The sequence below is a fragment of the Primulina eburnea genome, chromosome 6 (assembly GCF_022965805.1).
Source record: "Primulina eburnea isolate SZY01 chromosome 6, ASM2296580v1, whole genome shotgun sequence".
Classification (NCBI taxonomy): domain Eukaryota; kingdom Viridiplantae; phylum Streptophyta; class Magnoliopsida; order Lamiales; family Gesneriaceae; genus Primulina; species Primulina eburnea.
The window spans coordinates 27,363,655-27,389,037 of NC_133106.1; the positions used below are offsets into that span (position 1 = coordinate 27,363,655).

The 25,383-nt window shown below is 33.2% G+C and overlaps 1 protein-coding gene across 1 annotated transcript; it reads right to left on the bottom strand.

Moving 5' to 3' along the window:
- Positions 1-827: 827 nt before the first annotated feature.
- Positions 828-7,128, bottom strand: LOC140834028 (cytochrome b5-like). Its single transcript, XM_073198604.1, has 3 exons — positions 6,854-7,128; positions 1,469-1,535; positions 828-1,249 (listed from the first exon to the last, which is right to left on the bottom strand). The coding sequence occupies exons 1-3, from the start codon at positions 6,929-6,931 to the stop codon at positions 993-995; spliced, it is 402 nt and encodes a 133-aa protein (XP_073054705.1). The 5' UTR covers positions 6,932-7,128; the 3' UTR covers positions 828-992.
- Positions 7,129-25,383: the final 18,255 nt, after the last annotated feature.

Below are 25,383 nucleotides of genomic sequence, written 5' to 3' on the forward strand. Positions count from 1 at the left end.
TATTTAAATGAAAATCAAAATATATTTATAAGAAATAGTGAGTCGAAATAAAAAAATAAATAGAAAAAAAAGGAATAACAAAAACCCAAGTAGAAATTGAACTTACAACCTCATGGCTAAGAAACAAAGGCTTTATCCACTAAAGTAGATGTGACTTGCATAAATTTTTTAACACTTTATTAATATATATAATTATTAAAACAGACCATGACACCAAAAATTAGTTACTTTGAAGGTCTCTTGCTTAATAATATAGTATAGATAGTATAGATAATATCGCTTTAATCATCTTTTAATAAAGACCACAAAAAATGGTCAGTGATATAAAATGCAGAAATTTTTTGCCTGTACAAGTTATTACATTTCTTTTAAGAAAAATCTTATTCCAACAAATTATGTCTTAAACAGAATTTGAATTTTGGTTTAATTCGTTTCTACATTTTATGAAAAAACTTATTTTCACACAAATATATTCTTTATCCTTTTTAGCTATTGAGCCTTGCGATCTTTTTTACTCGGAATAAGGTCAATTCTATCCTAAATAGAAGTAAAGAGACAATTTTTATTATCCGCCATTAAATCATAAATATCACATGTAAGCCAACATTAAAAATACATGTTTATGTCACATAATAAGAGGACAAGATATTCACAAATATTTTAAGCACGACTGGTCAAATAAAGAAAAAATACCAGTCATGGCTACTTCTAAGAGGGGCCATAAAATATAAATAAACTTTAAGTCTTTTACTCCCGACAGGAGTATAAATGTAGGGGTTTCTCCAGAATCGGGTACAAAAGTAGTCCAAAATCATGACAAAACAAGATGGAAAAAATTGAAAGAACACAATCATGAGTAAATGAAAATACAAAACAAATGAATCCCCAAATACCACATGTCATACCTTCTAGGTTATAATAGAAACTGGTCAGGGAACACAAACACAATTTCAACCCAAGTAAACTTATTACTGATGGTACATTTCTTATTTTTAAGCCGATGATTTGGTGTAGAAACGCACACCAAAAGCCAAGCCCAATATAAGAAGGGGAACTAAGAATTGGAGAAGCTTGATGATGAGGTCTGATGATTTGTCCTGAACTGGCTGAGTCTGTTTCGGAGGAGGAGTGTACTGAGCCTTGCTCTGAATGGTCGATGAATCAATTTCACCTACAAAGAATTCATCCATCGTTGCCCTAGCACTGCTGCTGTGACCAACATCCTCAAAATCGTCAGTTGCGTCCTTCCCTGCAATAAAGACAACAGTTAAATTCGGGACAACAGAGACATACATATACCTACATTACTAAGTTATTTACATCCACAAAAGCTCCCATTCAAAAACCATAATTATATCTTGATACATTCAGAAGGCAGATAAGGGTTGTTACAGAGTTACGGATTTACACTAGGAAGAGTTGATGCAGTTTTATCCAAATGATACAGCAACATACAAAATAGTTCTACCTGTTGCAGTCAGCAAAACATCATCACCACCAGGATGGTCGTCCAAGAATTTGGTGACATCATACACCTGTGTAAGAGAAACCAAGAGCGAGTGATGCAGGCAAATCAAAGTCATAGCATATGGTGCAGATAGAAGTATATAGACACCCTAAAAATCCAGCTGGTATTATGTATCGAACTGTGCCACTCAAACCTGCTCTTAGAAAACTTGTTTACCGCAGTATACAGCTCAAATGTTAAATAAGGAAATTACAGATCCATATTTCGGAAGATCCATGCTCCATTGAGTTTAACCCAGCGAAGACCTTAATTAGGAATTTATGACTGGTGGTAACCAACTCTAAATTAATTAAGAGAATACACTTCTACTTTCATTCATATATTTGGCTCATATCACATTTGGATGTCATATCATGAATCCAATTGGACATAGATGTTACCGGAGCTGTAATGTGATGTTAAAATCAAATGTTAGAATAGGTGCCCAGCGAGCCAACTTGAGGCTTGGGCTTTATTAACTCTTATGTAAAAAAATTTATTTTAATAATATTTTACGGTTTTATCCAATTGTTTCATTTACGTTGTTTGTATACTCATACAAGATGCATAGATAAAACTCTTGAATATACAATGGGGTACTATGAGGCCTGTCTCGCAACGTATGAGCATTAAACTCATTAGAAAGTGTACCATGTATTTTAAACATGTTCCTAGTCGAATCAACAGCCTGAAATAAGGATAAAGATCGCTTGAACTTGAGCCTAGCATCTGTGATGTAAACATCATATTTCATTTGTAAGAGCATGGAGATGTACGTTCGTACAGATGAGTGATCATTTGATTATGTATTGAACAACCCTCTCTCGAACTTTTTAAGTGGTTATTACTTATCAACTGGAAAAGTCCACGGTTATGGTTGTAGACCATTAGTCATTTGACTCGTGACAACATGGAGGCTCTGCGTACTAGCACTGCGCTTTGACTCGTTTACAGCCTCCATCATCAGGTGACGAGGTTGGGTGTAGTTTCGAAATACGTAGGAGCCAATGCATTGTAGTTGGTGATTAATTGTTTGTCTATGGCTGAAGATATCCTATGTGATCTGTCGAGTTAATAATGCAAGGAGTTTCTGATCAAAGCAAGACATGTGCTTTAGAGAAAGGTGTTTTCCTAATACACATACCATGTCACTGTTACTATTCAAATATACATCACATCGTTATCAAATTCATTTACAACTCTTGATATACCATTGGTTGCATATTCGATCAGGATATATGACTTAAAGGGAATGTACTATACGCCAACCATAACTTAAGGTTCTTGCAGGCGCTCTCAATGATACCTATGGGATAATGGTGCGATGCTATTAGACGCTCTTGTCATTATCTGATGGAGTAATCAGACTTGGGTTCTGACATTATTGATCAAAGGGTTGATGGAAAAATTGGGCTAATAAGGGTAAACATTTTATTCAGAATTACAATGAAGTTGTGAACCCAAGGCTAGCTGTATCCCTGAACCATTGAGAGTTACAAATATGTCTGATTCTGTGTTTTCATCGAGTTAGTCAAGTTCAAAGAGTTGAATTTGATGACTGTAGTTTGATCGAGATCAAACAGACTGCTTATAAAGGAGCTTATAAGTAGATTTCATGTATTGGAAGTTGTAGAAGTTAGCTTAACTGCTAATTAAGTGAGGAGAGTCGAACTGCATGTTTTCATTAAAGAGTTCACAAAACTAGCAGCTACCAAAAATGGATCATGGAAATTTTTATCTTCGAAATTTTCAATTTTCATAATATGAACGTGATTTGTACCCTCGACACATCGACGTTAACGTCTGACCGTCGATCGGGGTTATAATGAGTTCACAATTATTTATTTAGTGAATTTAGAATCTACGAATTAAATAATAATGTTAGAAATTGTGACTACTATATGTGCAAGATTCTCATGGAATATTCTAAAGAAATGTAGAATTAATTAATTAGTATTAGTTAATTAACAAACTAAATAAGAGTTATTTAATTTTACATATGTCTATATATATGTGTGTATACATGTGTATATATAGATATATTAATATATATGTATATGGAGATATAAATATATATATATATATACATATATCATTGTTATCAATAGTTGATTTGACATGGTATTTTCAAAGAAAATACTACATGAGAATTTTAAATAATAAAAACAAATAATCATAATTCAAATGGGATTCCTGATATGATCAGAAATTAAAGTTTATAAATATTTCATTAAAGGTTATATAAAATAAAACAATTTTTTCGCACAAATTTTGTCTACCTTCTCTCCTACCTCAAAGTAATTTTCATCCACTTTAAGTTTTTCGCAAGAAATTTTTCGGCAACCTTTCACCATCACGCCGCCCGATTTCTGAAATTCCGACGATCCAATCTTGAGACAAAATCGTTTGGATCTCTATTGCGATCTATACAAGTGCGTCTCAGATCGTGGACTTTATTAGACGATCAAAGGAAGAAGATCCGTTCATAAAGAATTACAAGAATGACTATCTCCACTTAAAATCCAAAATAGTTTGGTATCTGGTGATTAGAACACAATGTATATATTTTAAATGTACTATGAATGTTTTGGTTTCATACGACGCCCAAAGAAGGTTTTGTACGTCAAAAATAAAATTTTTAAACTTCCCGAGAAAACGGTACTTTAACAGTGGTATCAGAGCCATTTTTTCTTCTATAATATGATTTGTATTTAAATCGTGTTGAGTTGATTATTCCTAACCGCTTATGAATTTTTCAGAAGATTGCAGTACCTGAAAAATCGTTTTTCGGAAGGAAAAAAATATGCGCTCTGCCCAGAACCCTTTTAAATAAATAAAAAATTTGAAGATCTGGGCAGTGCAGTGCTGCCCTGCGCATAGGAGCAGCTTATATTCGGGTAGTAAGCGGGCAGACAAGCAGCGTGCTCGAGAGTGTCTCGGGCAGCCCTGCCCCCTTTCGGGCTCGAATTGTTCGGGCTTAGGGCGCTTTTTGAATTTTACAAAAAAATTAGGGTCAAATTGGTGTTTTGTGCAAATATAATCAAATTCACCCTTGAAAATGATTTATGTTAAAATTATGGGATTTTTCTTATAAAATAAATATTTGGAATTGAATTTTAATTATTTATAGTAAAAGGTATATTACGAAAAATTTAATTATTACTGAATTAATTGAAGTTAATAAAGGTATTTATTTAATTTATTAATTTCTTTCTAATTATAGTGGTTAGTAATAAATTTACAAGATAAATGATTTGTTGATAATATTTGATATTATGGATTTAATATAATATTTGATATTATATGGAAAATGATGATCGAGGGTCAAGCCCAATTTGTTAGGTGTATGTTTGAATATTTTACATATTGTATTTTTAATTATTTGATAATTGAGTACACCTGGTTTATGTTTCGTTCCCAACCCCTAAATTTATATCACAATGTGGCATGAAAATTAAATGTAAGTATTAGATTAGTGAGAGATCCAGAATTGAAAATGATGGGCCTGGGCCCTGATCCTCAAAAATTTTGAAGATCGAAGACATGTAAATTTGAAATTTACCTACTTCATTGAGAGTCATCAGGTGCCGAGGTTGAGTCTAGTTTCGAAATAAGATTCACCATTTGCCTACGGATAAAGATATCTTATGTAATCTGATAAGTTAATAGTGTAACGAGTATCTGGCCAAAGCAAGACATGTGCTTTAGGGAAAGATGTTTCTTAGTTACACATATCAGGTTACTGTTATTACTCAAAGTTCTTGCAGACACTATCAGTGATATGTAGAGGATCATGGGGCGATGTTACTAGAAGCTCTTACCATGATCCAACGAGAGCAATCAGTCTTGAGTTCTGACATTCTTAATCAAGGGGTTGATAAAAAGAATAAGGCTGATAATGATATGCTCGAATAAGAATAAATTTTATTCAAAATCACAATGAAGTTTTAAACTCACGGCTAAGTGTATCCCTGAACTATTAAGGGTCACACAAATATCTGATTCAATGTTCCGGTCGAGAAAACAAGTTCAAGGAGTTTAATTTGGCGACTGTAGTTTGATGAAGATCAAACAGATTGCTTATAAAGGAGTTTATAAGTGAATTTCATCTATTGGAAGTTGTGGAAATTAGCTTAAGTGCTAATTAAGTGAGGAGAATGACATTGCTTGTTTTGATGAAGGAGTTCACAAAACTGGTAGCCGCTAAAAATTTTTCAAATCCTGTTGCGTCTTAGTACGAGAAAACGGTATTCCAAATCAAAGACAATGTTGTAAAAAATAGAAGAAAGATGCGAACTTGTGATGTGGTTACTACCTGCTTAGACTAATCAGGAAAGATAATGTCACCGAAGGAAAAAATTAACCAAGAACAGTGATTGAAGGTTAATATCCAAATGTCAGTATATAAACTCGAAACCTGGATTGTAATTTTCCGATAAGATTGAAAAACAGGAGAGAAGAAATTAAATGTAACTTAACTCCACATATTTGAGGAAACAGCTCATAAAAAAGCATAAAAAAATACAAGTATAGACATGAGTGAAAAATGAATGAGACGATTATGCATCAGATGTTATCAAAATCATTTGATTTCTGCCACAACAGTAAAAATTTCAAGTCAATAAATTTGAATAAAAAGAAATTCAAGAACGGCAATTATTAAGGTATCACTTAAATAATTAAGCATTCAATGAGGTTTGCGTCCATCCACGTGATGCTCGTGCCATATCATGGTGAATCTTCATCACCATTACATAGCTTCCTCTATGAATATCCAACTTTATACAAAGTACAGACAAACAAAAGAATGCCACAAGCATAGTCGGGCAATTTTTTATTTTTTTTTAAAACAATGTTACAAGACAGTTATGGCATTCAACTGTCTCCCATTTCTTGGCGTATGGAACAGACAGTAGAAAATCGCCAGAAGTCAAGATACATTGTACTCTTTTAAGGAACTTAAGAATCAAAACGAAATATTAATTCTACAGCTAATTGCAAAATCATGCCGAACCTTTCTCGTCAGAATTGTATTGTCAGAAAATCTTAATTTTTATTGATAAGCATCACAGTCATCGAGCTCTAATGATGATAACCAGATTCACACATGATCCATCCCCAATAATCAAAATTATTCTAACCGAAAATCAACTGAAAGAAACAACAGAGACACGGAGCACAATGCATCAAAACAAAGATAAATCGGTTACAAAACATCCCAGAAGAACCAATCAAGATTGAACCTTCCAGAGATCCAGAACGTCACACGCTCAAAACAGAACCACCCACAACAAAAAAACACCAAAAGGATATAAAATTCGAGATCAATCCAGAAAATTCCAATACCTTGCCATTAATGAGGAGCCAACAATCCTTCTTGCTGTTGTGCTCAGAAATCTCAGCCAAAGTGAAAAGTTTACCCATTTCAGGTCAGCTGATCAAGCAAAAAAGAATAAAAAAATATAGAATTCTTCAAGACCTGTAAAAGGGCTTCAAGATTTGTTTTGATGGAGAGTGAAGCGAGGGTGGGTGGATCCGCTTGGGGATCGTACAGTGAAGATTTGTTCAATGGAGAGTTAAGTGAGGGTAGGTGAATCCGCTTGGGGATCGTAGAGTGGTGGGCTAAAAGGGAATAGGCTTTATTAGGATTAAAGTCGGGTTTAATATTTTTTTTTTATTTTTTTTAAATGGAAATTTGATATTTATTTGGGTAGGTTTGGTATCTACCATTGTAATGGGTCACCGAATTAATCTTTAATTTTTCATAACGTTACCCATTTACAGTGACATAGCCAGAAAGCAAAAACTTGTGTGAGATAGTCTCACGGATCGTATTTGTGAGACGGATCTATTATTTGGATCACACATGAAAAAATATTATTTTTTATGCTAAGAGTATTACTTTTTATTGTGAATATGAGTAGGGTTGACCCGTCTCACAGATTATGATCCGTGAGACGGTCTCACATGAGACCCACTCGAGCCAGAAATATAGCTTTGTCCGGACTAAAATTTTAAACTCTAAAATCTTTTAATATTCTAAATTGATCTACCCGGACTAATATCATATTATTCCAAAATTATACAAAAATTAAATATAATTTTTTAAAAAAAAATTGGACCACCCGGGCTTTCATTTGGGGCAAAAACTTGTGTGAGACGGTCTCACGGGTCGTATTTGTGAGACGGATCTCTTATTTGGGTCACCCATGAAAAAGTATCACTTTTTATGTTAAGAGTATTAATTTTTATTGTGAATATGGGTAGGATTGACCCGTCTCATGGATTAAGATCTGTGAGACGGTCTCACATGAGATCTACTCTTCATTTGGCTCCGCCCCTGCCCATTTCGATCTCTCCCATCATTTCTTTTTTAAAAAATTTAATAGAGATCCAATCCAACTCCTCTTAAATCGTGTGATACATTACCTCCTCCTCATTTCCCCCAACGAAAAAAATATATGTTTTCCTTTACATTATAATATAATTCGAAACAATATAAAAAACGATTCACAGAAATTTGATCATTAAAATAAAAAATTATCATCACAGAGATTAGATTTATAAATGCTTTTTCGAGAAAATTTGAAAACAAAACTCCATACAAAACAAATGCTTGTATTCATCTATACAAACTCAATACATCAGATTTTGAAAACAAACTTCAATATGTATCTGGTAAATTATGAAAACAACTGTGAATTTGGAACTACTATTTTTTTTAGTCTTCCAACGTTATAAGAACAATCTAGTAAAAAATTTTATTTATCTATCTCACACCGTTTGATTCAAACGATAAACATATATGCAAAAATTTGGAGCACACACATAAATAGATATAAACAAACAACGAAAGGATCACAAAAAGAGATGCATAGAAATCATAATATATTTTTTTTATCAAATCAATAATGATTCAAGAGAGGAATCATACCTCTGAAATTCGAGGAACCCTCGACTTATCTTTAGAGAGGAAAAAAGTGTCGTTTTTGAATGAAAGAGATATATGGGGGAGAAAGATATTTTATTTGATTAAAAGTCTACCAAAATCTTTAGGGTGAATAAAGACAATTTTTGAGTTTCTATAGTTGTACCTAGAGTTTTAAGGTTTGTACATAAAGAATTATATTAGAATCATTGTAAATCTATGGAAATATTATATACATATAGATTTATATAGATTTTTAGAAAGTTAAGATTGAATACCACTGGATTTTTAAGACTCTAGAAAAATCTAATTTGAATATCACTAAACTTTTATAAACTTTATAAAAGTCTATGTTCAATACCTTTATACGATCTACAAAAAGTCAATAAAAATAATTAAATTTCCAAGATTGAATATACCCCTCTAAATATCAGTTGCCAAACTAATTTACAAGAATTATTTGAAAGATGCTATTTATTGTTTCTATATTTCCTTATACTTACCAAATCAATACCTTTTAAGTTTTTTGACTACAAATGTTGTGAAAACCAGGTTGAATAGTATTAGTAAATTTTTAAAAAAAAAAATTATTGTTCTGCTATTATAAAAGGTTGACAACATTTTTTAACAAATTTAACGATGATTTTTGGAGAAATTTTTTTTATAATTGTGAAAATTTTATCATTTGAAGGATTAATTTGTTGTTTTTTGGTTGATTTCCTACCAAAAGTTTGTTGAGTATCATGGTCAAGTTTATATACCTTGTCTAATATTTTTTCAAAGTATCAGTACTAGCTGAACCACCACCCGTTTTCTAATAATATTTGGTTTTTTTAAAATTTTATATACGACAAAATAGTTGTTTGTACCTTGTTTTTCAATATCGAAGTGATCCCAAACTTTGTTTCGCTTTGCTCGAGCTGTCGTCGTGCTCATTGCCATCGTGTTGCTTGCTCGAGCGGACGATGGTATCCCTACATCTTTGTTGGAGAGTTCCATTGATTCTTCATCCTCGTAGCCAGGTTTGACTTCATCAAATTCGTAGATGTAGCCAAAATGTTCATAAAAGTCGTAAATTTACTCATATCCCCCACTACTACGGTTTGAAGATGACGTCATTGAAATTCAAATTTATTTGAGTAAATTGCGAAATAGTAAGTAAATAATAATAAATAGAATCAATGAATGTAGATAAAATTATAATAAAATTTATTGAATATATTTTGAAAAATTATAGTAAAAACTTGATTGTAGAGAAAAGTAGAGCTGAGAGAAAATTTGTGTGAAAATGTTAAAAATGATCTTGTTTTTATAATCTATTTTTTGGGTAAAAACAAAATTATGTGTGCAATTCAGCCCAAAAAAAAAAGTGTATTCAGTAGTCATACTGCCACTGAATAAACAACTATTGGGGCCAATGACCATTTTTTAAAAAAGACATTTCTGAATCCGGTCCAGTTCCAGATCGATCCAGTCCGTTATTGGATCCAGTCTTAGAACCGGAACCGGTTTAACCGGTTCATGAAATATTGAACCGGTTCAATCTATTAAATAATGGATTGGATACAGTTTCAGGTTCGATTCATCTATACCGCTCCTGGTTCTGGGCCTAACGGACCGGTTTCGGTCCGAACTGGTCCATTAAGCATGCCTAATTTAGTAAAAACACTTAGTCTGACTTTTCTCTGTTAGGCTCTGTATTACTGTCGGTTGGGTTCAAATTCTTATTATAGTGTAATGATAAGACCATCTTATGTAAAATCAGTTGAGCTAAAATCAAATACTTCTTTGTCATTTGACCTTCTCTCATCCTTCTTTGGCTTAGCAGTCGGAATTGAAACGATCAAATTTCCCACAATTGAAACATTCATTGTCCTCGTCAGTTCATTCTTTCTTGTAATGATTTCTTTCTACTCGGGCTTTGAAAATGTCCCTAGTTTTTCCTTAAAAGAATTTCCAAATTTCTTCATAAACAATGACATCGAATCATTACTTAACTTCTCGGCTGACTTCTCTTTAGAAATAAATTGATCACTTGATATAGTAGCCAGAGCCTTCGTCAGTTTGGCAGTCGATTCCCAATCAGTTCTCGAATCCAGTTAAAATCCATACGCCTTAAGATCTGCAAACAGATCATGTAGTTACAGCCTGTTAAGATCTTTTGATTATCACATGATCATGGTTTTGAGATGAAATGTACACTACTCGTTTTTCTTAAAAAGTACTATTTTTTTTCCTTCTTATAATACCTTTGACCAAAAATATACATATATAAATATATTTTAAAAATACTTTTGCACCATTTAATAATAAAACAACTAACTATTATTTGAAAATACAAAGGAAATAAATCCAAGCACAAAATCGTCAATCGTTTACCAAACCTAAACATAGAAATATCTCAAAATAAAACTAACTCTAACATCCTCTCAAAAACCTCTGAAAAGCGTCATAAAAGTCATAAAATCTTTAACATAAATTTAATTTAAATTGCGAAAAACTAGCGCTGGTCCTCATATTGTGTTCACCTTTAGCCTAGCAAGATCAACCATCAACTCCCTCAACGACATCACTAACATACTCACCAGCATCGATCACACCTAGTCAGTCTAATGACTCAGCAAACCATAATCTTGGTAACAATTAATACATATACAATCACAGGCAACAGTGAAAATATTTTTACTTAAAATAACATTTCATGAACATGTATAAACATAAACATTTCTCCTTTAATCATAAACATTTTCCTTTATCATCATATACGTATACATTTTCCTTTTATTGAATTCAGATCGTTAATTGTGACTTTCGTATCAGCTAAAGGTCGATGGATCCATCTATGTGTAACCACAATAATTATTTAAACTTAAATTAAATTTATTATATTTTTATTTAGTTTAAATTCTTGGCATTTGATTTAATTTCATAATTATTAATTCGTAGAGCGTTTAAATCTCGAATTAATCCAAACTTTAATATTAATTTTCCAAATTTTAAACATAGACTTGAGCCACCCCCATGGACCCACGATTCCAGCCCTAAGCTTTTAAGCCAAATATTCAAACCCTAACAAGAAACCCTCGAGCCACCTTGCGATTTATTCGAGCCAAGCCCGAGCCACCCTGATCTAGCCCTTGACCATACCCCCTATGGACCCTACTGACTAGCCCTAACTCCTTTAACCAGCCCCTAGCCCACGCTGCAGCATCCTGCAAGAACAAGAGCATGCACGATTTCCTCCATACATGCGCCTAGGACTCCTAACATCACTAGGACTCCTAGCCCGAGCCACCACCTGATCCCTCACACCCCTGACCTTGACTGGACCATGTTCTAACCCTTGGCTACCAGCATGAACCAGCGCCTACACCCCTGTAGGCGCGTGAAACCGCCTGCTCAATCATGCTAGGACTCTTCCTAAAGCCCAAGCCACGACCAGCACGAGCCCTGGTCACGCCCCAGTCCTAGCTAGAAGCTGTGGCGAACAATGAGGCCATGCTCGAACCCTACTCATGCAAGTTCAATAATTTTCGTCCAGCTTTCCCTAGCTCCTGTCCTATCTCTAACCATGTCTTTAGTGGCCCTTATACCTGCTGGAAATCATCCTTAGGATGCTCCTACCATGGCAGCCCCTTCATGCATTGTTAATACAAGGTTTGCATCATAAAATCATGAGTCCTTGTCATTTAAAGCATAAAAACAAAAATAAAATCAAGGCCAACATCTTTTTCATGCAAACGCAATTCAAATACGTAATATGGTGTGATAGATGAGAAAAAAAGATATTTATGATTTGTCTTTGCATAAGTTACGCTCGAAACAAATCGACGATGCGAAAAACAAAGACGTAGAACTCTTAGGCTGAATTCCTTATGAAAACCATGGATCCCCTCCTTCAAAAATACGTGTGCTGTGTGTGCTTTGGGAGAGGGGAGAGTCCTTGCAAATATGGAGGGGAGGGGCGTGTATTGCAAGGTATAATGGGTAGGGTTTAGGCTTATTTATTTGTTGATTATCAAGTGTATAAGCCTAGGCCCAATAACATGGTTTAATAGGTCCATTAAGACCATTTGCTAATAATTAAAATATTTCGTTTAGGAAAGTTCGTGAAAATATTAGTCGATTTATCGAAAAATTCATATTTTCGTCGCGAATACCGTTAAAAATTACGAATCGGCGTATAAAATCACTTTAAAACTCCTTATTCTTAAAAATATCATATAGCATCAATTTTATTTTAAATAATTAAAAACAATTATTTAATAAAAATATTTTTTTCAGCCATCGGTCTCTGTTCCTCGATCGCATCTTCAATAACCTTTTAAAAATACAGTTTTAATGCATTCGTGTAGAAAGTACATTTTATACATGTAACCATGCACATCATATTTAATTTATGCAATTAAAACTTATTTAATTAACAATTTTCTATTTTCCTGAAATTTTCATGTAGTTGGATTACGTCATCTTATTTTTGGACCTTATATGAGATCCCAATCTTGTGGGAGTTCCTTCATTACTTTCAAGGTTATTCCAGGATTGTCATACTCATGCCAAGAGCAATCAACTCGATTATAATGTTGCTCATTCTTTCATCAAAGTCCAACATATCCTCACCGACCTTCATTTTAATGTTGTCAAGCTTCTGTGTTGCAACAAAAAGTTTGTTATATTTCGTTTGGTCATTACCATCGCACCGTGGGATAAGTTTCTCCCATATGTCTTTTGCAGTAAAGCATATCTTGATTTTCTGAAGGCATTTTTTCACAATATATTTTATAAAATATACTCAGCAACATTGTCTAGGTTGAATTTATCTTGTCTTCATCGATCCACTCCATTCTTGTCTTTTCAATCATTTATAGAGCTCCGTCAGTGATGGCAATGACAGTATTTGATTTCATGATTTTCATTAGTTCGTCTACAATAATGTACCACGTGTCATCATCTTTTGCAGTTAAATGAGTCTGCACCTTGTTCTTCCAATCATAAAAGTATTTTTTGGAGAACATGAGAACTTAATGAAGGATGTAATTTGGATTTATTGTTCAGAGACAAGAATTAACCATCTCTGATACCACTTATTAGGATCGGAGATTGATTTAGATTGGGGTGACTAAATAATCTCAACAAATTATGAGAAATATTTCAGTAGGCTTAGCAACACTGAAATGAAATTTTCGTCCTTTGCGGGTATCAATAAGCTAGAAGTTTGGTATTGCGTAAAAAAAACTCACTAACACGGTTTGGACACATAATGGATTACGTAATAATCAGTTTGGATATGAAATTAAATCTTAAATTAGGGTGACTAAAATGTAAATTGCACATGTTTGTTTCTAAATGTTCGAAAATTTGAATAACTCATTTTTCCTCACAGAAGGATTTTCATTAGAAGACTTTGGAAATTACAACATTTTGTATCAACCGGATTCTGTTGTCTTATCACTGCCTAACTGAAACTCCTAGTATCTCACCGATTTAACAACACTTTATCGGTAAAATTTTAATGTCAGATTACAAGCGTTTCAGAATAACACTCTACGCACAAAAGATCCTTGATGATTTAATATAAAATCTTATGTGTGTACTTCTGAAAATCTTGATAAGTTTGGCTCTTGATAGCTAGAGAGTAATAGATAATTTTGAAATTCGAAGATCTATTTACTGATTGTTCGCTTCTCTATTTATATGCTTCAATCCAGCAGTCGTCAAAATGAATCTGATTATTGTTCGAAATGAGGTGGCCGTTAGTCGTGTTGTTTTTCATGTCACTGTACTTTCTGACAATCGTACAATATGGGTAGTACTCGTGGTAACATAACATTTACAGTTAATCAGTGACTATATATGTACGGGAAACGTTCTCCGTAAAGTCAGCTAGGTCATGATCCGTAACAGAATAAACTGATAGTTTCATAGAATGTCTTTTATCAGCCTGATTGATTAAGTTGAGTAGGATCAGCAGTTTGTTTGAGTAAAAGTTGTTCTGATTATTTAATTTCGACAGTCAATTTTCCACTTAATAAGGTCTTTGTTCTCACATATCAATTTGGTGATAATCTGTTCGGTTGAGTTGTTGCTCAATCATCCAAAACATAATGGATCTAACATATGTGTTAATGTTTTTTCCATGGTATAGCATTACTCTTTTAAACCTCTTCATAATCTTCTGTTGCCAGAGGCTCAAACTTTCTCAAATTCCAGTAAGTGGACTCGCAAGTCGCAACCGTCTACTTTTCAATTGAGGAAATGAGTGTGAGATTGCATTTCAGAAGCTTTAAAAGGGGATGAGCTTTTTTCCATTACATTTTAGCATCAACATGATGAGATGGACGAATTTGGGAAACATTACAAACATTATGGACCAATTTAGCTATCCGAGAGAGAAAATTTTGGGAGAATGACAAACAACATTGATATGCCGAAGTAAAATATAATAAAAAAATATAGTAAAGCCCGTGTTTTTAAACATCCGAAGTAAAATATATTATTTTACTTCGCTTGTGTTATTAATGAAGTTATTGGTAATGTATTACTTCGTAATTTATTATTGCCGAAGTAAAGCCTGTCGAAGTAATCCGATTTTATAAATATAATAGATTTCACCAACACATCAAAATATATAATATAAGAGGTTTAACTTTAGAGTAGGTCTCATATGTGACCGTTTCACGAATCTCAATCTGTGAGACGAGTCAACCCTACCCATATTCACAATAAAAAGTAATACTCTTAACAGAAAAAAGTAATACTTTTTCATTGATTATCCAAATAAAGATCCATCTCACAAAATACGACTCATAGAACCGTGTCACACAAGTTTTTGCCTTTAACTTTAACATAATATCAGTAGGTTGTTGCTTCGGGAAAAGTTACATAATGAATTTGTTTAAATATGGGTGCACCACTGTAGCTACCTTATCTGCTTTTCTTTCGTTCTTTTTGTCTTTTTATTTTTTATCTCTCTTGGTTAAATATAGATTATAGTTATATAACTAACCTAATAATTTTAAAATAGGAGTAATGATTTAAAAATAATTTTAGGATTGATTTGATTAATAAATTTCTAAACAAAAATTAAGATTTGAATTATTTTAATAAATAATTAAAAATGCAATATTTAATTAATTAATTTTTAAAATAACACAATTGTTATAAATAAAATAATAAGAAATATTCTTAGAATATTTTTTTAAAAAAATGAGTTTAGACCTGATGAAATAAATAAAAGTTTTATATTTGGTGTAAATTTGTGTCATTTTGAAGTTAAAGTTGCACTAGAATAACATAATGAGTTGGAGATGAACTTATGAATTTTTTAAATTAAAATGACAATAAAGAAAAGTGTTTGATATAACATTGATCTTGTTAGAAGAGCGACAAAATCGTGTTTTTTGAGATTATGTAATGTTTAAAAGACATAAGTTGCATCATTTTTATGAGTTATAACTTTTGGTAAAACAACAAATTCTCAGTCCTAAAATTAGTCCTAAAATTAGTATCAGATCCAAAACCACGGAAAATAAAATTGTTGAATAATTATCTATGCTCACAAGCGAACCGTCGCACTTGTAAAGTTTAACATTTGGCTCCAATGTCTTCTAGTGGATAATAGCCCACTATTGCCCCCTCAATATATATATATATATATATATATATATATATATATATATATATATATATATATATATATATATATACGGGTTAAAAGCCTACTAGAAATTACCATAAAATTCAGATGCTAGAATTAGGTCTTTTTCCATCTAACTATTGGACGGCTGAAGTTAACTCAAGCAAAGCAACTTTTCAAATTCGCAAAATCAGGTTTGAAGCATTAGGAGAAGTTGCACCAATATTTTTCAATTTGTTCGGTATGATTGCTTTTTATTCATATAATTTTATAAATTATTGAATATTTCTGATTTAGAGATAAATAAAGAATCCGTGCTTTTATTTCCATTTCTTTTATTTTTTTAATAGAATTGTGATTTTCTTTATTTATATGTATTGAAATTGAATTTTATTAACTGAAAATAATATTATCATGAAATTATATGGTGATTAACAATAAAGTTTTTTTTTTCAGATTTATGATTACAGATTGATCAATTGTTAAAATTTTATTGTGATTTGAGTAACAATTTTAATATCAAGAACATTTAAAACTTTTATAAAGTAATTTATATATATAGTTCGCATAATTTATACATTTTACGAAAGTTTTCAAATAAATTATTATTTGGTCAACACGTCTGAAAACTTGTGTAATATACTTTTTTTGGTTCCTTATTCTGTGTGGTTTTCATGTTCAAGTTTGTAATTATTTATTTGATTTGACAAAATTTTGATTATAATGAAAAATCAAAATAGTTTTTAAGTTTTTCGATAAGAAAGATGCATTAACAAGTAATCCAAATGGTCATCACTCGTCTATTTCGACTTCAATCTCACAATCGGAAAATAAAAATACATGGATGTGCTTTTAAAGATAATGATAAAAAAAAATAATGATGAATAGATTGACTCTACCAATCAAGGAAATTATATTGAATTGATGAAATTACCAGGAATAATGAATCCAGATACTGTTGATTATTTTTTTAGTTAAAAAACTAAAAATGCTAGGTTTATATCACCTTTGATTTAGCAGGAAACTTTGAACATTATTGTTGATACTGTTAGAGACAAAATTCGTGAAGAAATCGGTTATGTCGAGTTTTGTACTCTTGTAAATGGATCAGTTGATGGATCTAATAAAGAACAAATGACTATAATTTTTACATATTTCGATCAGAATAGGTTCATAAGAGAACGTTTTTTGAAGTGAATATCCAAAATATGAATGTTTCACTTTGAGAAAGGAGATATAGAATGTAATGAATCGATAAAATATATTTTTTGAAAATTTGAGAGGACGAGGGTATGATGGCGCTAGCAAAATGTGGGTGAATGAAATGGACTAAAATTTTATTTTTGAAATATTGTCCACATGCTTGTTATGTTCATTTTTTTCCATATATGACAACTTGCTTTAATCGCAGTTTCTAAGTAGGTACAAGATGTGTGGTGTTTATTTTAAAAGCTAATTTTAATTATCAATTTTGTTGGTGCATCAACGAAATGACACTTTCGATTGAAATCAATTCGAGAAGCTGAGATTGTTGATTTGATAGTGTAGTCTCCCGAATTCTACTAAGTTAACTAAACATGATTAAGTGTCTTTAATTAATTAATTAAATCATGTGTTAATTGACATTGGAACCGTCATATTTGATTTCAGAAGCCATACATGATTTCAGAAGACATGGCAGCCTAGGTAGTGGCTGAACAAACATGGCTGAGCAGAAGTGTCCGAACCGAGCTGGTGCTAGGGAATAAGTCCGAACTCAGCTGATGCTAGGGAACATGTCCGAACCGAGCTGGTGCTAGGGAATAAGTCCGAACTGGTATGTTAGTTAGGGAGCAAAGATGGAGGTCGGGATAGTGAGCTGAGGTGTTCAGTAACGTGTCACAAGTCGGGACAGGTGTCTTGGTGCATGTGGCCGAGTGACAGGTGTCTGACAGGTGTCGAAGTGCACGGCATTGGGTTGACATGTCCATGCATGAAAGGGCTTGCGAGTCCCGAACTGAGGTCTATAAATAGACCATAGGATTTCTCACTGGGAAGGGGTATTGTGTGTTTTTAGTGCAAGTCCTAGCCATCCTAGTGAGTCCGGACAGAGCAGAGCAATCCGGGAAAGTCAGAGTATAGTAGTCCGGCTAAAGCAGAGTAGTCTGGATAGAGCTGAGCAGTCCAGACAGGACAGAGCATTCCGGACAAAGCTAGCAGTCCGGACAAGACAGTGCAGTCCGGACAGGACAGAGCATTCCGGACAAAGCTAGCAGTCTGGACAAGACAGTGCAGTCCGGACAGAGCAGAGCAGTCCGGACAAGGCAGCTAGGAAATGAAGCAGTCAGGGAACTAACTGTTTGAACTTGGGCAGGTTGAACTCAGAGCATCATCATCAGCGGGTTGATGACGGATGAAGGTTTGGAATTGTATCATTATTATTTCAGGAGTATTTGATACTCTAGTTAAGTCTGGTAGATATGTTTTAGTGATAGTTTTCACTTGATGTATAGGATTGGACTAGACCTGGTTTTTCTGGTTTTTCCTGTGGATTAGGATTGCAGTGATGGAGGTACGAAAGTTCTATCCGAGATATCCTGGTCGAGTATATATTCTTATATGTGTTGCATGATTATTTGCTGCATTGATATATGTCATATGATGCATGCTATTATGTCACGCTTTATGATGTATGTTGCATTTCATGTTGAGTCGTATCTCCTTCGAGATAGCCTTTACTGTTGAACTGTATCTCTTTCGAGATAAGCTATATCTTGTGGGACCGCTCAGCCCTGTCTTGTGAACACATGGACACCGAGAGTACACAGTGGTCGACGGGTCGGGAGGCACTACAAGAAAATTTGTCTTCAACAACACTCAAAATACTATGGTTTTATTGGAAAACCGTTGTGTTTTTACTTTTAACGATTATAACAAAAACCGTTGTGGATTAACGTGTTTTTTGGACAAACGACAACAGATTTTGTTAAAATTGTTATGGATTAGCGTGTTTTTTTACACAAACGATAACGTTTTCGGTCTATTTTCCTCCACACCGTCCACATCAACAATAAATTTTTCTCTCTTAGACGATTTTAGTTTCGATTTAGGGTAAATTTTTTCGCTTCAATCCTTGGTAAATTTCTAAATGTAAGTTAAGATCATGAATAGTATTAGATTAGTCAGATTATAAGTTTTTTTGGTAGATTTATTAAATTATAAAAGTAATTTTATTTATTTTACTTAAAAAATTAGCGATAGATTATGTCTAAACCGTCGCTAATTAGTCAGAATCCGTCTCTAAAATTAGCAACGGTATATCATAAATTGTACCTAATTAGCGACGGTTTTTCAAAACCGTCGTAATATGATGGCTACGACAATGGTTTTTAACTGTTATTGTTGAGCTCACTTTCAATAACACTGCTAGTTACAACGGTTTTCTGCCAGCTACGACAACGGATATTATCCGTTGTCGTTTTGCGTTTTTGATGTAGTGAGGGCTTCGATGATCTGGGACATTTCAGGTCCACGTCTGATCTTGTAGTGGATGTAGTGACCCAGAGGAGTACCTCGCAGCACTATCCACTTGGAGCCTCTAGACTAAGCATGTTGAAATCTTTTGTAATTCTTGTTTCTTGTCTACCCTGGTATCATATCAATAGCATGTGCATGTCATATAGGTTTGTATGCTCATGCTTTTGTATTGGGCGTTCTTATCGCTCATGTCCTCGGTTTTGTTTATCTTGGGCACCTCATTCCGGCGGGGCATAACTCAGGTTGGATGGCTCAGGAGGAAGAGGAGGACGTTGAGTAGCCGGATGATTTAGTTTATCAGTACTGTTTTGATTCGATTTGGTTGTACCATATATTTTGGTTTGAGTTATTCTGGACTTCGATTGGGTTGTATAAATATTGTTTATTGACATGTTTCCACAATTATCTCTGATTATTGTTATTTAGGTTAATTGCATGCTTAGCTCTTGATTAGTAGGTGATTCTGAAAGGGTCACTACAGATAGCATCAGGGAAAGTTGAGACGGATACTCGAGCTAACTAAATTTGTTCTTTTGTACGAGATGGCACTGTCCTTGGAGTTCACATTTTTAATCTGTTTGGAGATTGGTTGATTGATTTTTTTGGTTCAATATATACACTTCTTGGAGATCATATTGATGGAAGTTTGAATGTTAATATTCTGAGAGGCTAAAGGTTTGTACCTACATATAAAATCACTTGTCTACTACCAAGTTGGTTCTTCAAGAGATGGGAGATGATAGATGTAAGAGTTTTCTTTGGACTGTTATGGAGTATTGTGAAAGTAATGATGTTGAACATGCCAAAGTTAGATGGTTGTTATCTGGAAGGCAAAAAATGTCTTTTTCAGCAAAGGAATAATACAACAGTGTGTGATCATTATCATTTTGATGTATTTAATGCATTAATATATCTTCAGTTGATGGAGTTGAATGTCATATTTTCAAATATTGTGATGGAACTTCTTACTCTTACTGATGCATTGAGTCTTTTTGTGAGGTCTATTTATCATAATTATAATTAATTATCAAACAATATTGATTTAATTTAAATCTGCCGCAGAAAATGGTTTAAAATACTTAAAAATGGACCTCATTTCCTAAAAAAATTTCAACATGACCTCCTCATACATAGGACACATCAAAATTTTAAAATACCTATAAAAAAAATGAATCAATGACGATGTTGTTGAATTCATAAACAATCACACACAGGTGCTGACCGGGAACAAATCAAGAGTACACAAGAAGTAGTTCAAATATAGTTGACAAGGCTAAAAACAACATAAAATAAATCCAAATGCACCATAACAACAACAAATCACCATACAAATACATGAGGCATCTCCCCGGTAAATAGACTCAGACGTAAAACTGACCAGACTCCAATATAAAAAAAATGAACAAACTAGGAGACTTCAACTCCGACAACCGAGTAACAATATCTCAATCATGAGCTCCACGGTCAGAATCTCCGTTGGGTGCTATAAAACTACTTAGGTGACCTACAATAGGTGCCCATCTGCAGCCATAGTAGCCCCTCCCCCAGTATAAAGTACTAAGATTAAGATTCTGGTATGAAACAGTCAAACCACAATAACGATAATCATAAATCATGCATGAACATTAAATACAATAAATATGCATTGCATGAACAAGTTCAACATCGATAGGATAACAGTAGCCAAAGAACGATTCGATAACACAAGAGTAATGCTTGAACAATAACACACATGAGAGCTATATCGTCATGCAGCTAAATCGTGCTGCCAAGTATGCGAGATATTATGTATTGTGTCTAATAAATACCCACGAATAGGCCTCCGTAAAGCTTATAGCGATACAACATGAAGGCATGATGTCAATGTTTCAAGTGCATATCACACAAAAAATTTATTAAGAAAAAGATAGTCAAATTTTCGATATCAGGGATAACTCGACTCAAAAGTCACCCACTGATTCTGAAATAACCACATGTTCCAGGAGTGCAATATAACAAGAGCAACTAATCACAAGATTGATCAGGCTCAACATGAATACCATAATATTATGCCCTAAATGATCATATTTAAAGTCTAAGAATTTTTGTATAATCAACTTTTCATCAAAAGTTTATATTTCACCATTATTAGATTGTACTTAGGCTCAGTTATAAGGTCATAATTCATCACATACTTGTCTAAAATATAATTACAATAAGTGGTTGGAATCTTAACTCAATTTCCCAAAATTAAATTTATCTAGAAACATCAAAATGAGATTCAATAATTTTGATGGGCTAATACTCGCTAAACAACAACTCTATGCAGTAAATTCCGAAACATAATCCAGATTCATCACGTGATAGCATAAAATTCATATCTTACTTGTTATTGTCTTAAATAAATATCCGCCAATTGAAAATGAAATAAATTCAAATATCTATTTTTTCCCAATTAAACACATATTAAAATTCTCAATATTTTGTGCCCAGAATTTATCAAAACACATTGCACCAACCCAATTCGCGAACATAATTTTGAAATAGAGCAACTCCAAGAAAACAGGCATAACTATCTCGATTTGTAATGGAATTGAACAATTATGGTTTCATTTCAAAGATACTAATAGATCTACAACTTTGATTTGAACCAAAAGTACGGAATCCTAGTGCACGCTGCTCATATTCCAAAAATACAATAGGTTTTCATCCCAACTCAAATACAGAAAGAAAAGCAACCCAGAATATTACAAGTTTTATTTAGATCATAACTACAAATTCACAGTGATTAGTTCTGACCCCCAACAAATTCCTACCTCGAACCAAAATGAATCGAAGCTAATGAGCAGATGGACTCTTCACGATGTGCAGTAATTGGTCAGGGGAAAACCCAACTAATATATTAAGCCTCAAATCCTTAGCAGAATACCACGGATCAACCAAGAAATCGAAGCAAATAACATAATGAAATAGGCTGGAAATCTCTAAGAAACATATATCACGAATAGAGATATGTGAAGACAGAAACAAAAATAAAAAATAGATATCCATGGCTCAAATTGAAGCTACGGATGTGTGGAACAAAAACCTTCAAGATATTTTGAGTTTAGACATTGTATGGAGAAGTTATGGTGATTCTTTGGTGGCTGCTAGAGTAGTAATGTGAAAAGGGGTTGGGGATAAGGGGTTGGGGATAGGTTTTCTTCTTTCTTCTTTTTTTGGAATGAAATGTGAGTGTTTGTATATTTGTGTTTTATAGTTATTTATTAATAATAGTAATATGTGTCAATTTATTCCAGTTTTATATTTATTTTGCTCTCGTGTATTATTTGATCTCCGGAGATATTTTATATGATTTAAATTTTTGATATCTAAAATACATATTTTTAACAGACTCCCTAAATTTATTTGGCATAAATAATTATTTTAATTAATCATCTCAATAATTATTCTAATTACGTCAAATTATTTGATTATTATTATAAAGCTTTATATTTATCCACCTCTTAAAACAAATTTCATCCTCGACATCTTTGTTTATACACATACATCTTACATACAATACGAATACAACAATCTATAATACTAAGAATTGAAATAGTAAGAATAAGATGCTCTCATCTTCTCCTATGTCTCCCAACTTAACTTTTTTACCCCATGCCTTGACCACTGAACTCGAACAAGTGATATAACTTTATTACGAAGAACCTTATCTTTGTTGTCTAAAATTCAAATCAGATACTCAATATACGGTAGAGATGGATCAAGTTCAACCTCATCAGGATGAATCGCATGAGAAGGATCAGGGCCAGGCTCATACTTGCGCAACATATACAGATGAAACACATCGTGTATTCCAGACAACGATTGTGGCAACTCTAACCAATAAGCACAAGTCCCAACACGCTCAACAATCTCATAAGTGCCAACGTATCTAGGTGACAACTTACCTCATACCAACACGAACAATACCCTTAAACGATGACATTTTTAGAAACACAAAATCTTCAACTTGAAATTCCAAAGATCAATGACGTTTATTTGCATAACTTGCCTGACGATGATGAACAACATTCATTCTCTGACAAATTAACTGAACTTTTTCATGTATTTCTTGAACAATCTCGGGTCCAATCAATTGTTTTTCACCAAACTCATCCCAACATAAAGGTGTTCGACATCTTCGACCATGTTGCATTGGAACACAACCAAAATTTCAATTAGATGAATGAGTGCAAACAAAAAATCCTCCTGAACCTCTTGGAATGGTGAGAACTGGTGCAGAAGTCAATATCTTTTCAATTCAACAAAACTTGACTCACATTCATCAGACCAAATGAATATCTGATTTTTCTAAGTCAGTGAGTGATAGGTTTAGCAATCTTCGAGAAATTTTAAATAAATCTATGGTAATAACCAGCTAAACCTATGAAACTTTAGATCTCGGGCACATTATCGGTCTTGCTCAGTTCAAAACTGCTTCCACTTTACTTGGGTAAACAGAAATACCATGTTGAGAGATAACATGGCCTAAAAAGACAACTTTTTCTAATCAGAATTTACACTGGGACATCTTTGCAAACAATTGCTTCTTCTGAAGAATTCAAAGAATTATTATATGGTGCTTAGCGTGCTCTACATGGGATATAGAATAAACAAGAATATTTTCGATGAAAACTATCATAAATTGATGGAAATATTTTCTAAACACATGTTTCATCAAGTCCATGAACACCGCATCATCATTCGTCAAACCAAAAGGTATAATCTGAATTTCAAAATGTACATATCTTGTGCAAAAAGTAGTTTTTAGAACATCTTCTTGTCCCACTCGCACTTGTGACATCCGTAACGAAGATCAATCTTAAAATACACTGAAATACCTTGTAATAGATCGAATAAGTCATCAATCTTAAGAATTGGATATTCATTTATGATAGTAAACTTATTCAATTGCCGGTAGTCAATAAACATTCTCATTGTACTATCTTATTATTATTATTATTTTTAAATAAATTGAACAGGTACACCATAAGGTGAAGAACTAGGAAGGATATAACCTTACTCAACAAATCATGTAGTTGTTCCTTCAATTATTTCAACTAGACATGAGCTAAACGGTACGGTGATCGAGATATAGGTTCAGTTCCTGGCATCAATTCGATATTAAACTCGATTTCTCGCTCTGGTGGAAAACCAGGATTTTTTTCCCAGAGTACGTCAAGAAATTCAAAGACAACAATAATATCATATATTTGTCGCTCATCTTGTGACATATCAACAGCATAACCAGAAAGCCTTCATGACCAGTTTAAATTTAGCAGACGAGTCATTTCAATAGAAAAGACCAAAGGAATTTTGGCTTGAGAACCATGGCTATAGAAATTCCAATTAGGAGCAAAATTAGGTCTAAAATGAAATATTCCTGTATAACAATCAACAATAGCTCTATTGACAGTCAAAACGCCCATACCAACAATACAATCGAAATCAACTCAACATCCAGACCTTTCTGTGACAACTTAACAAAATCAGGTTCCAGAAGAAACACATACACCAACTATTCAGTTCCGTGAATCTCTCAATTAACATACCAAATATTTTCCCTTGAGAGATCGGGAATGCACATCTTAGGCTTAGTTCGATAAAATTGAGTTTGAAACTACTTTTCTAGTTACCGCCATTTGCAAATTGATTTCCTCGACAATTGAATGTACCATGTGAAATTTGTACCAGTCAGAGTATTGGAGAATAACCTCATCTCGAAGAATGGAAATTTATCATAGTTGAGCAGTTCTACACATCGTATAGTGAATC

Excerpts from the sequence above, each read along its gene's own strand:
- LOC140834028 (XM_073198604.1), bottom strand. The coding sequence starts at position 6,931 with ATGGGTAAACTTTTCACTTTGGCTGAGATTTCTGAGCACAACAGCAAG. Across the intron at positions 1,536-6,853 it reads GGCTCCTCATTAATGGCAAG|GTGTATGATGTCACCAAATT; the intron begins GTATTGGAATTT and ends TCTCTTACACAG. Across the intron at positions 1,250-1,468 it reads TGTTTTGCTGACTGCAACAG|GGAAGGACGCAACTGACGAT; the intron begins GTAGAACTATTT and ends TCTTTATTGCAG.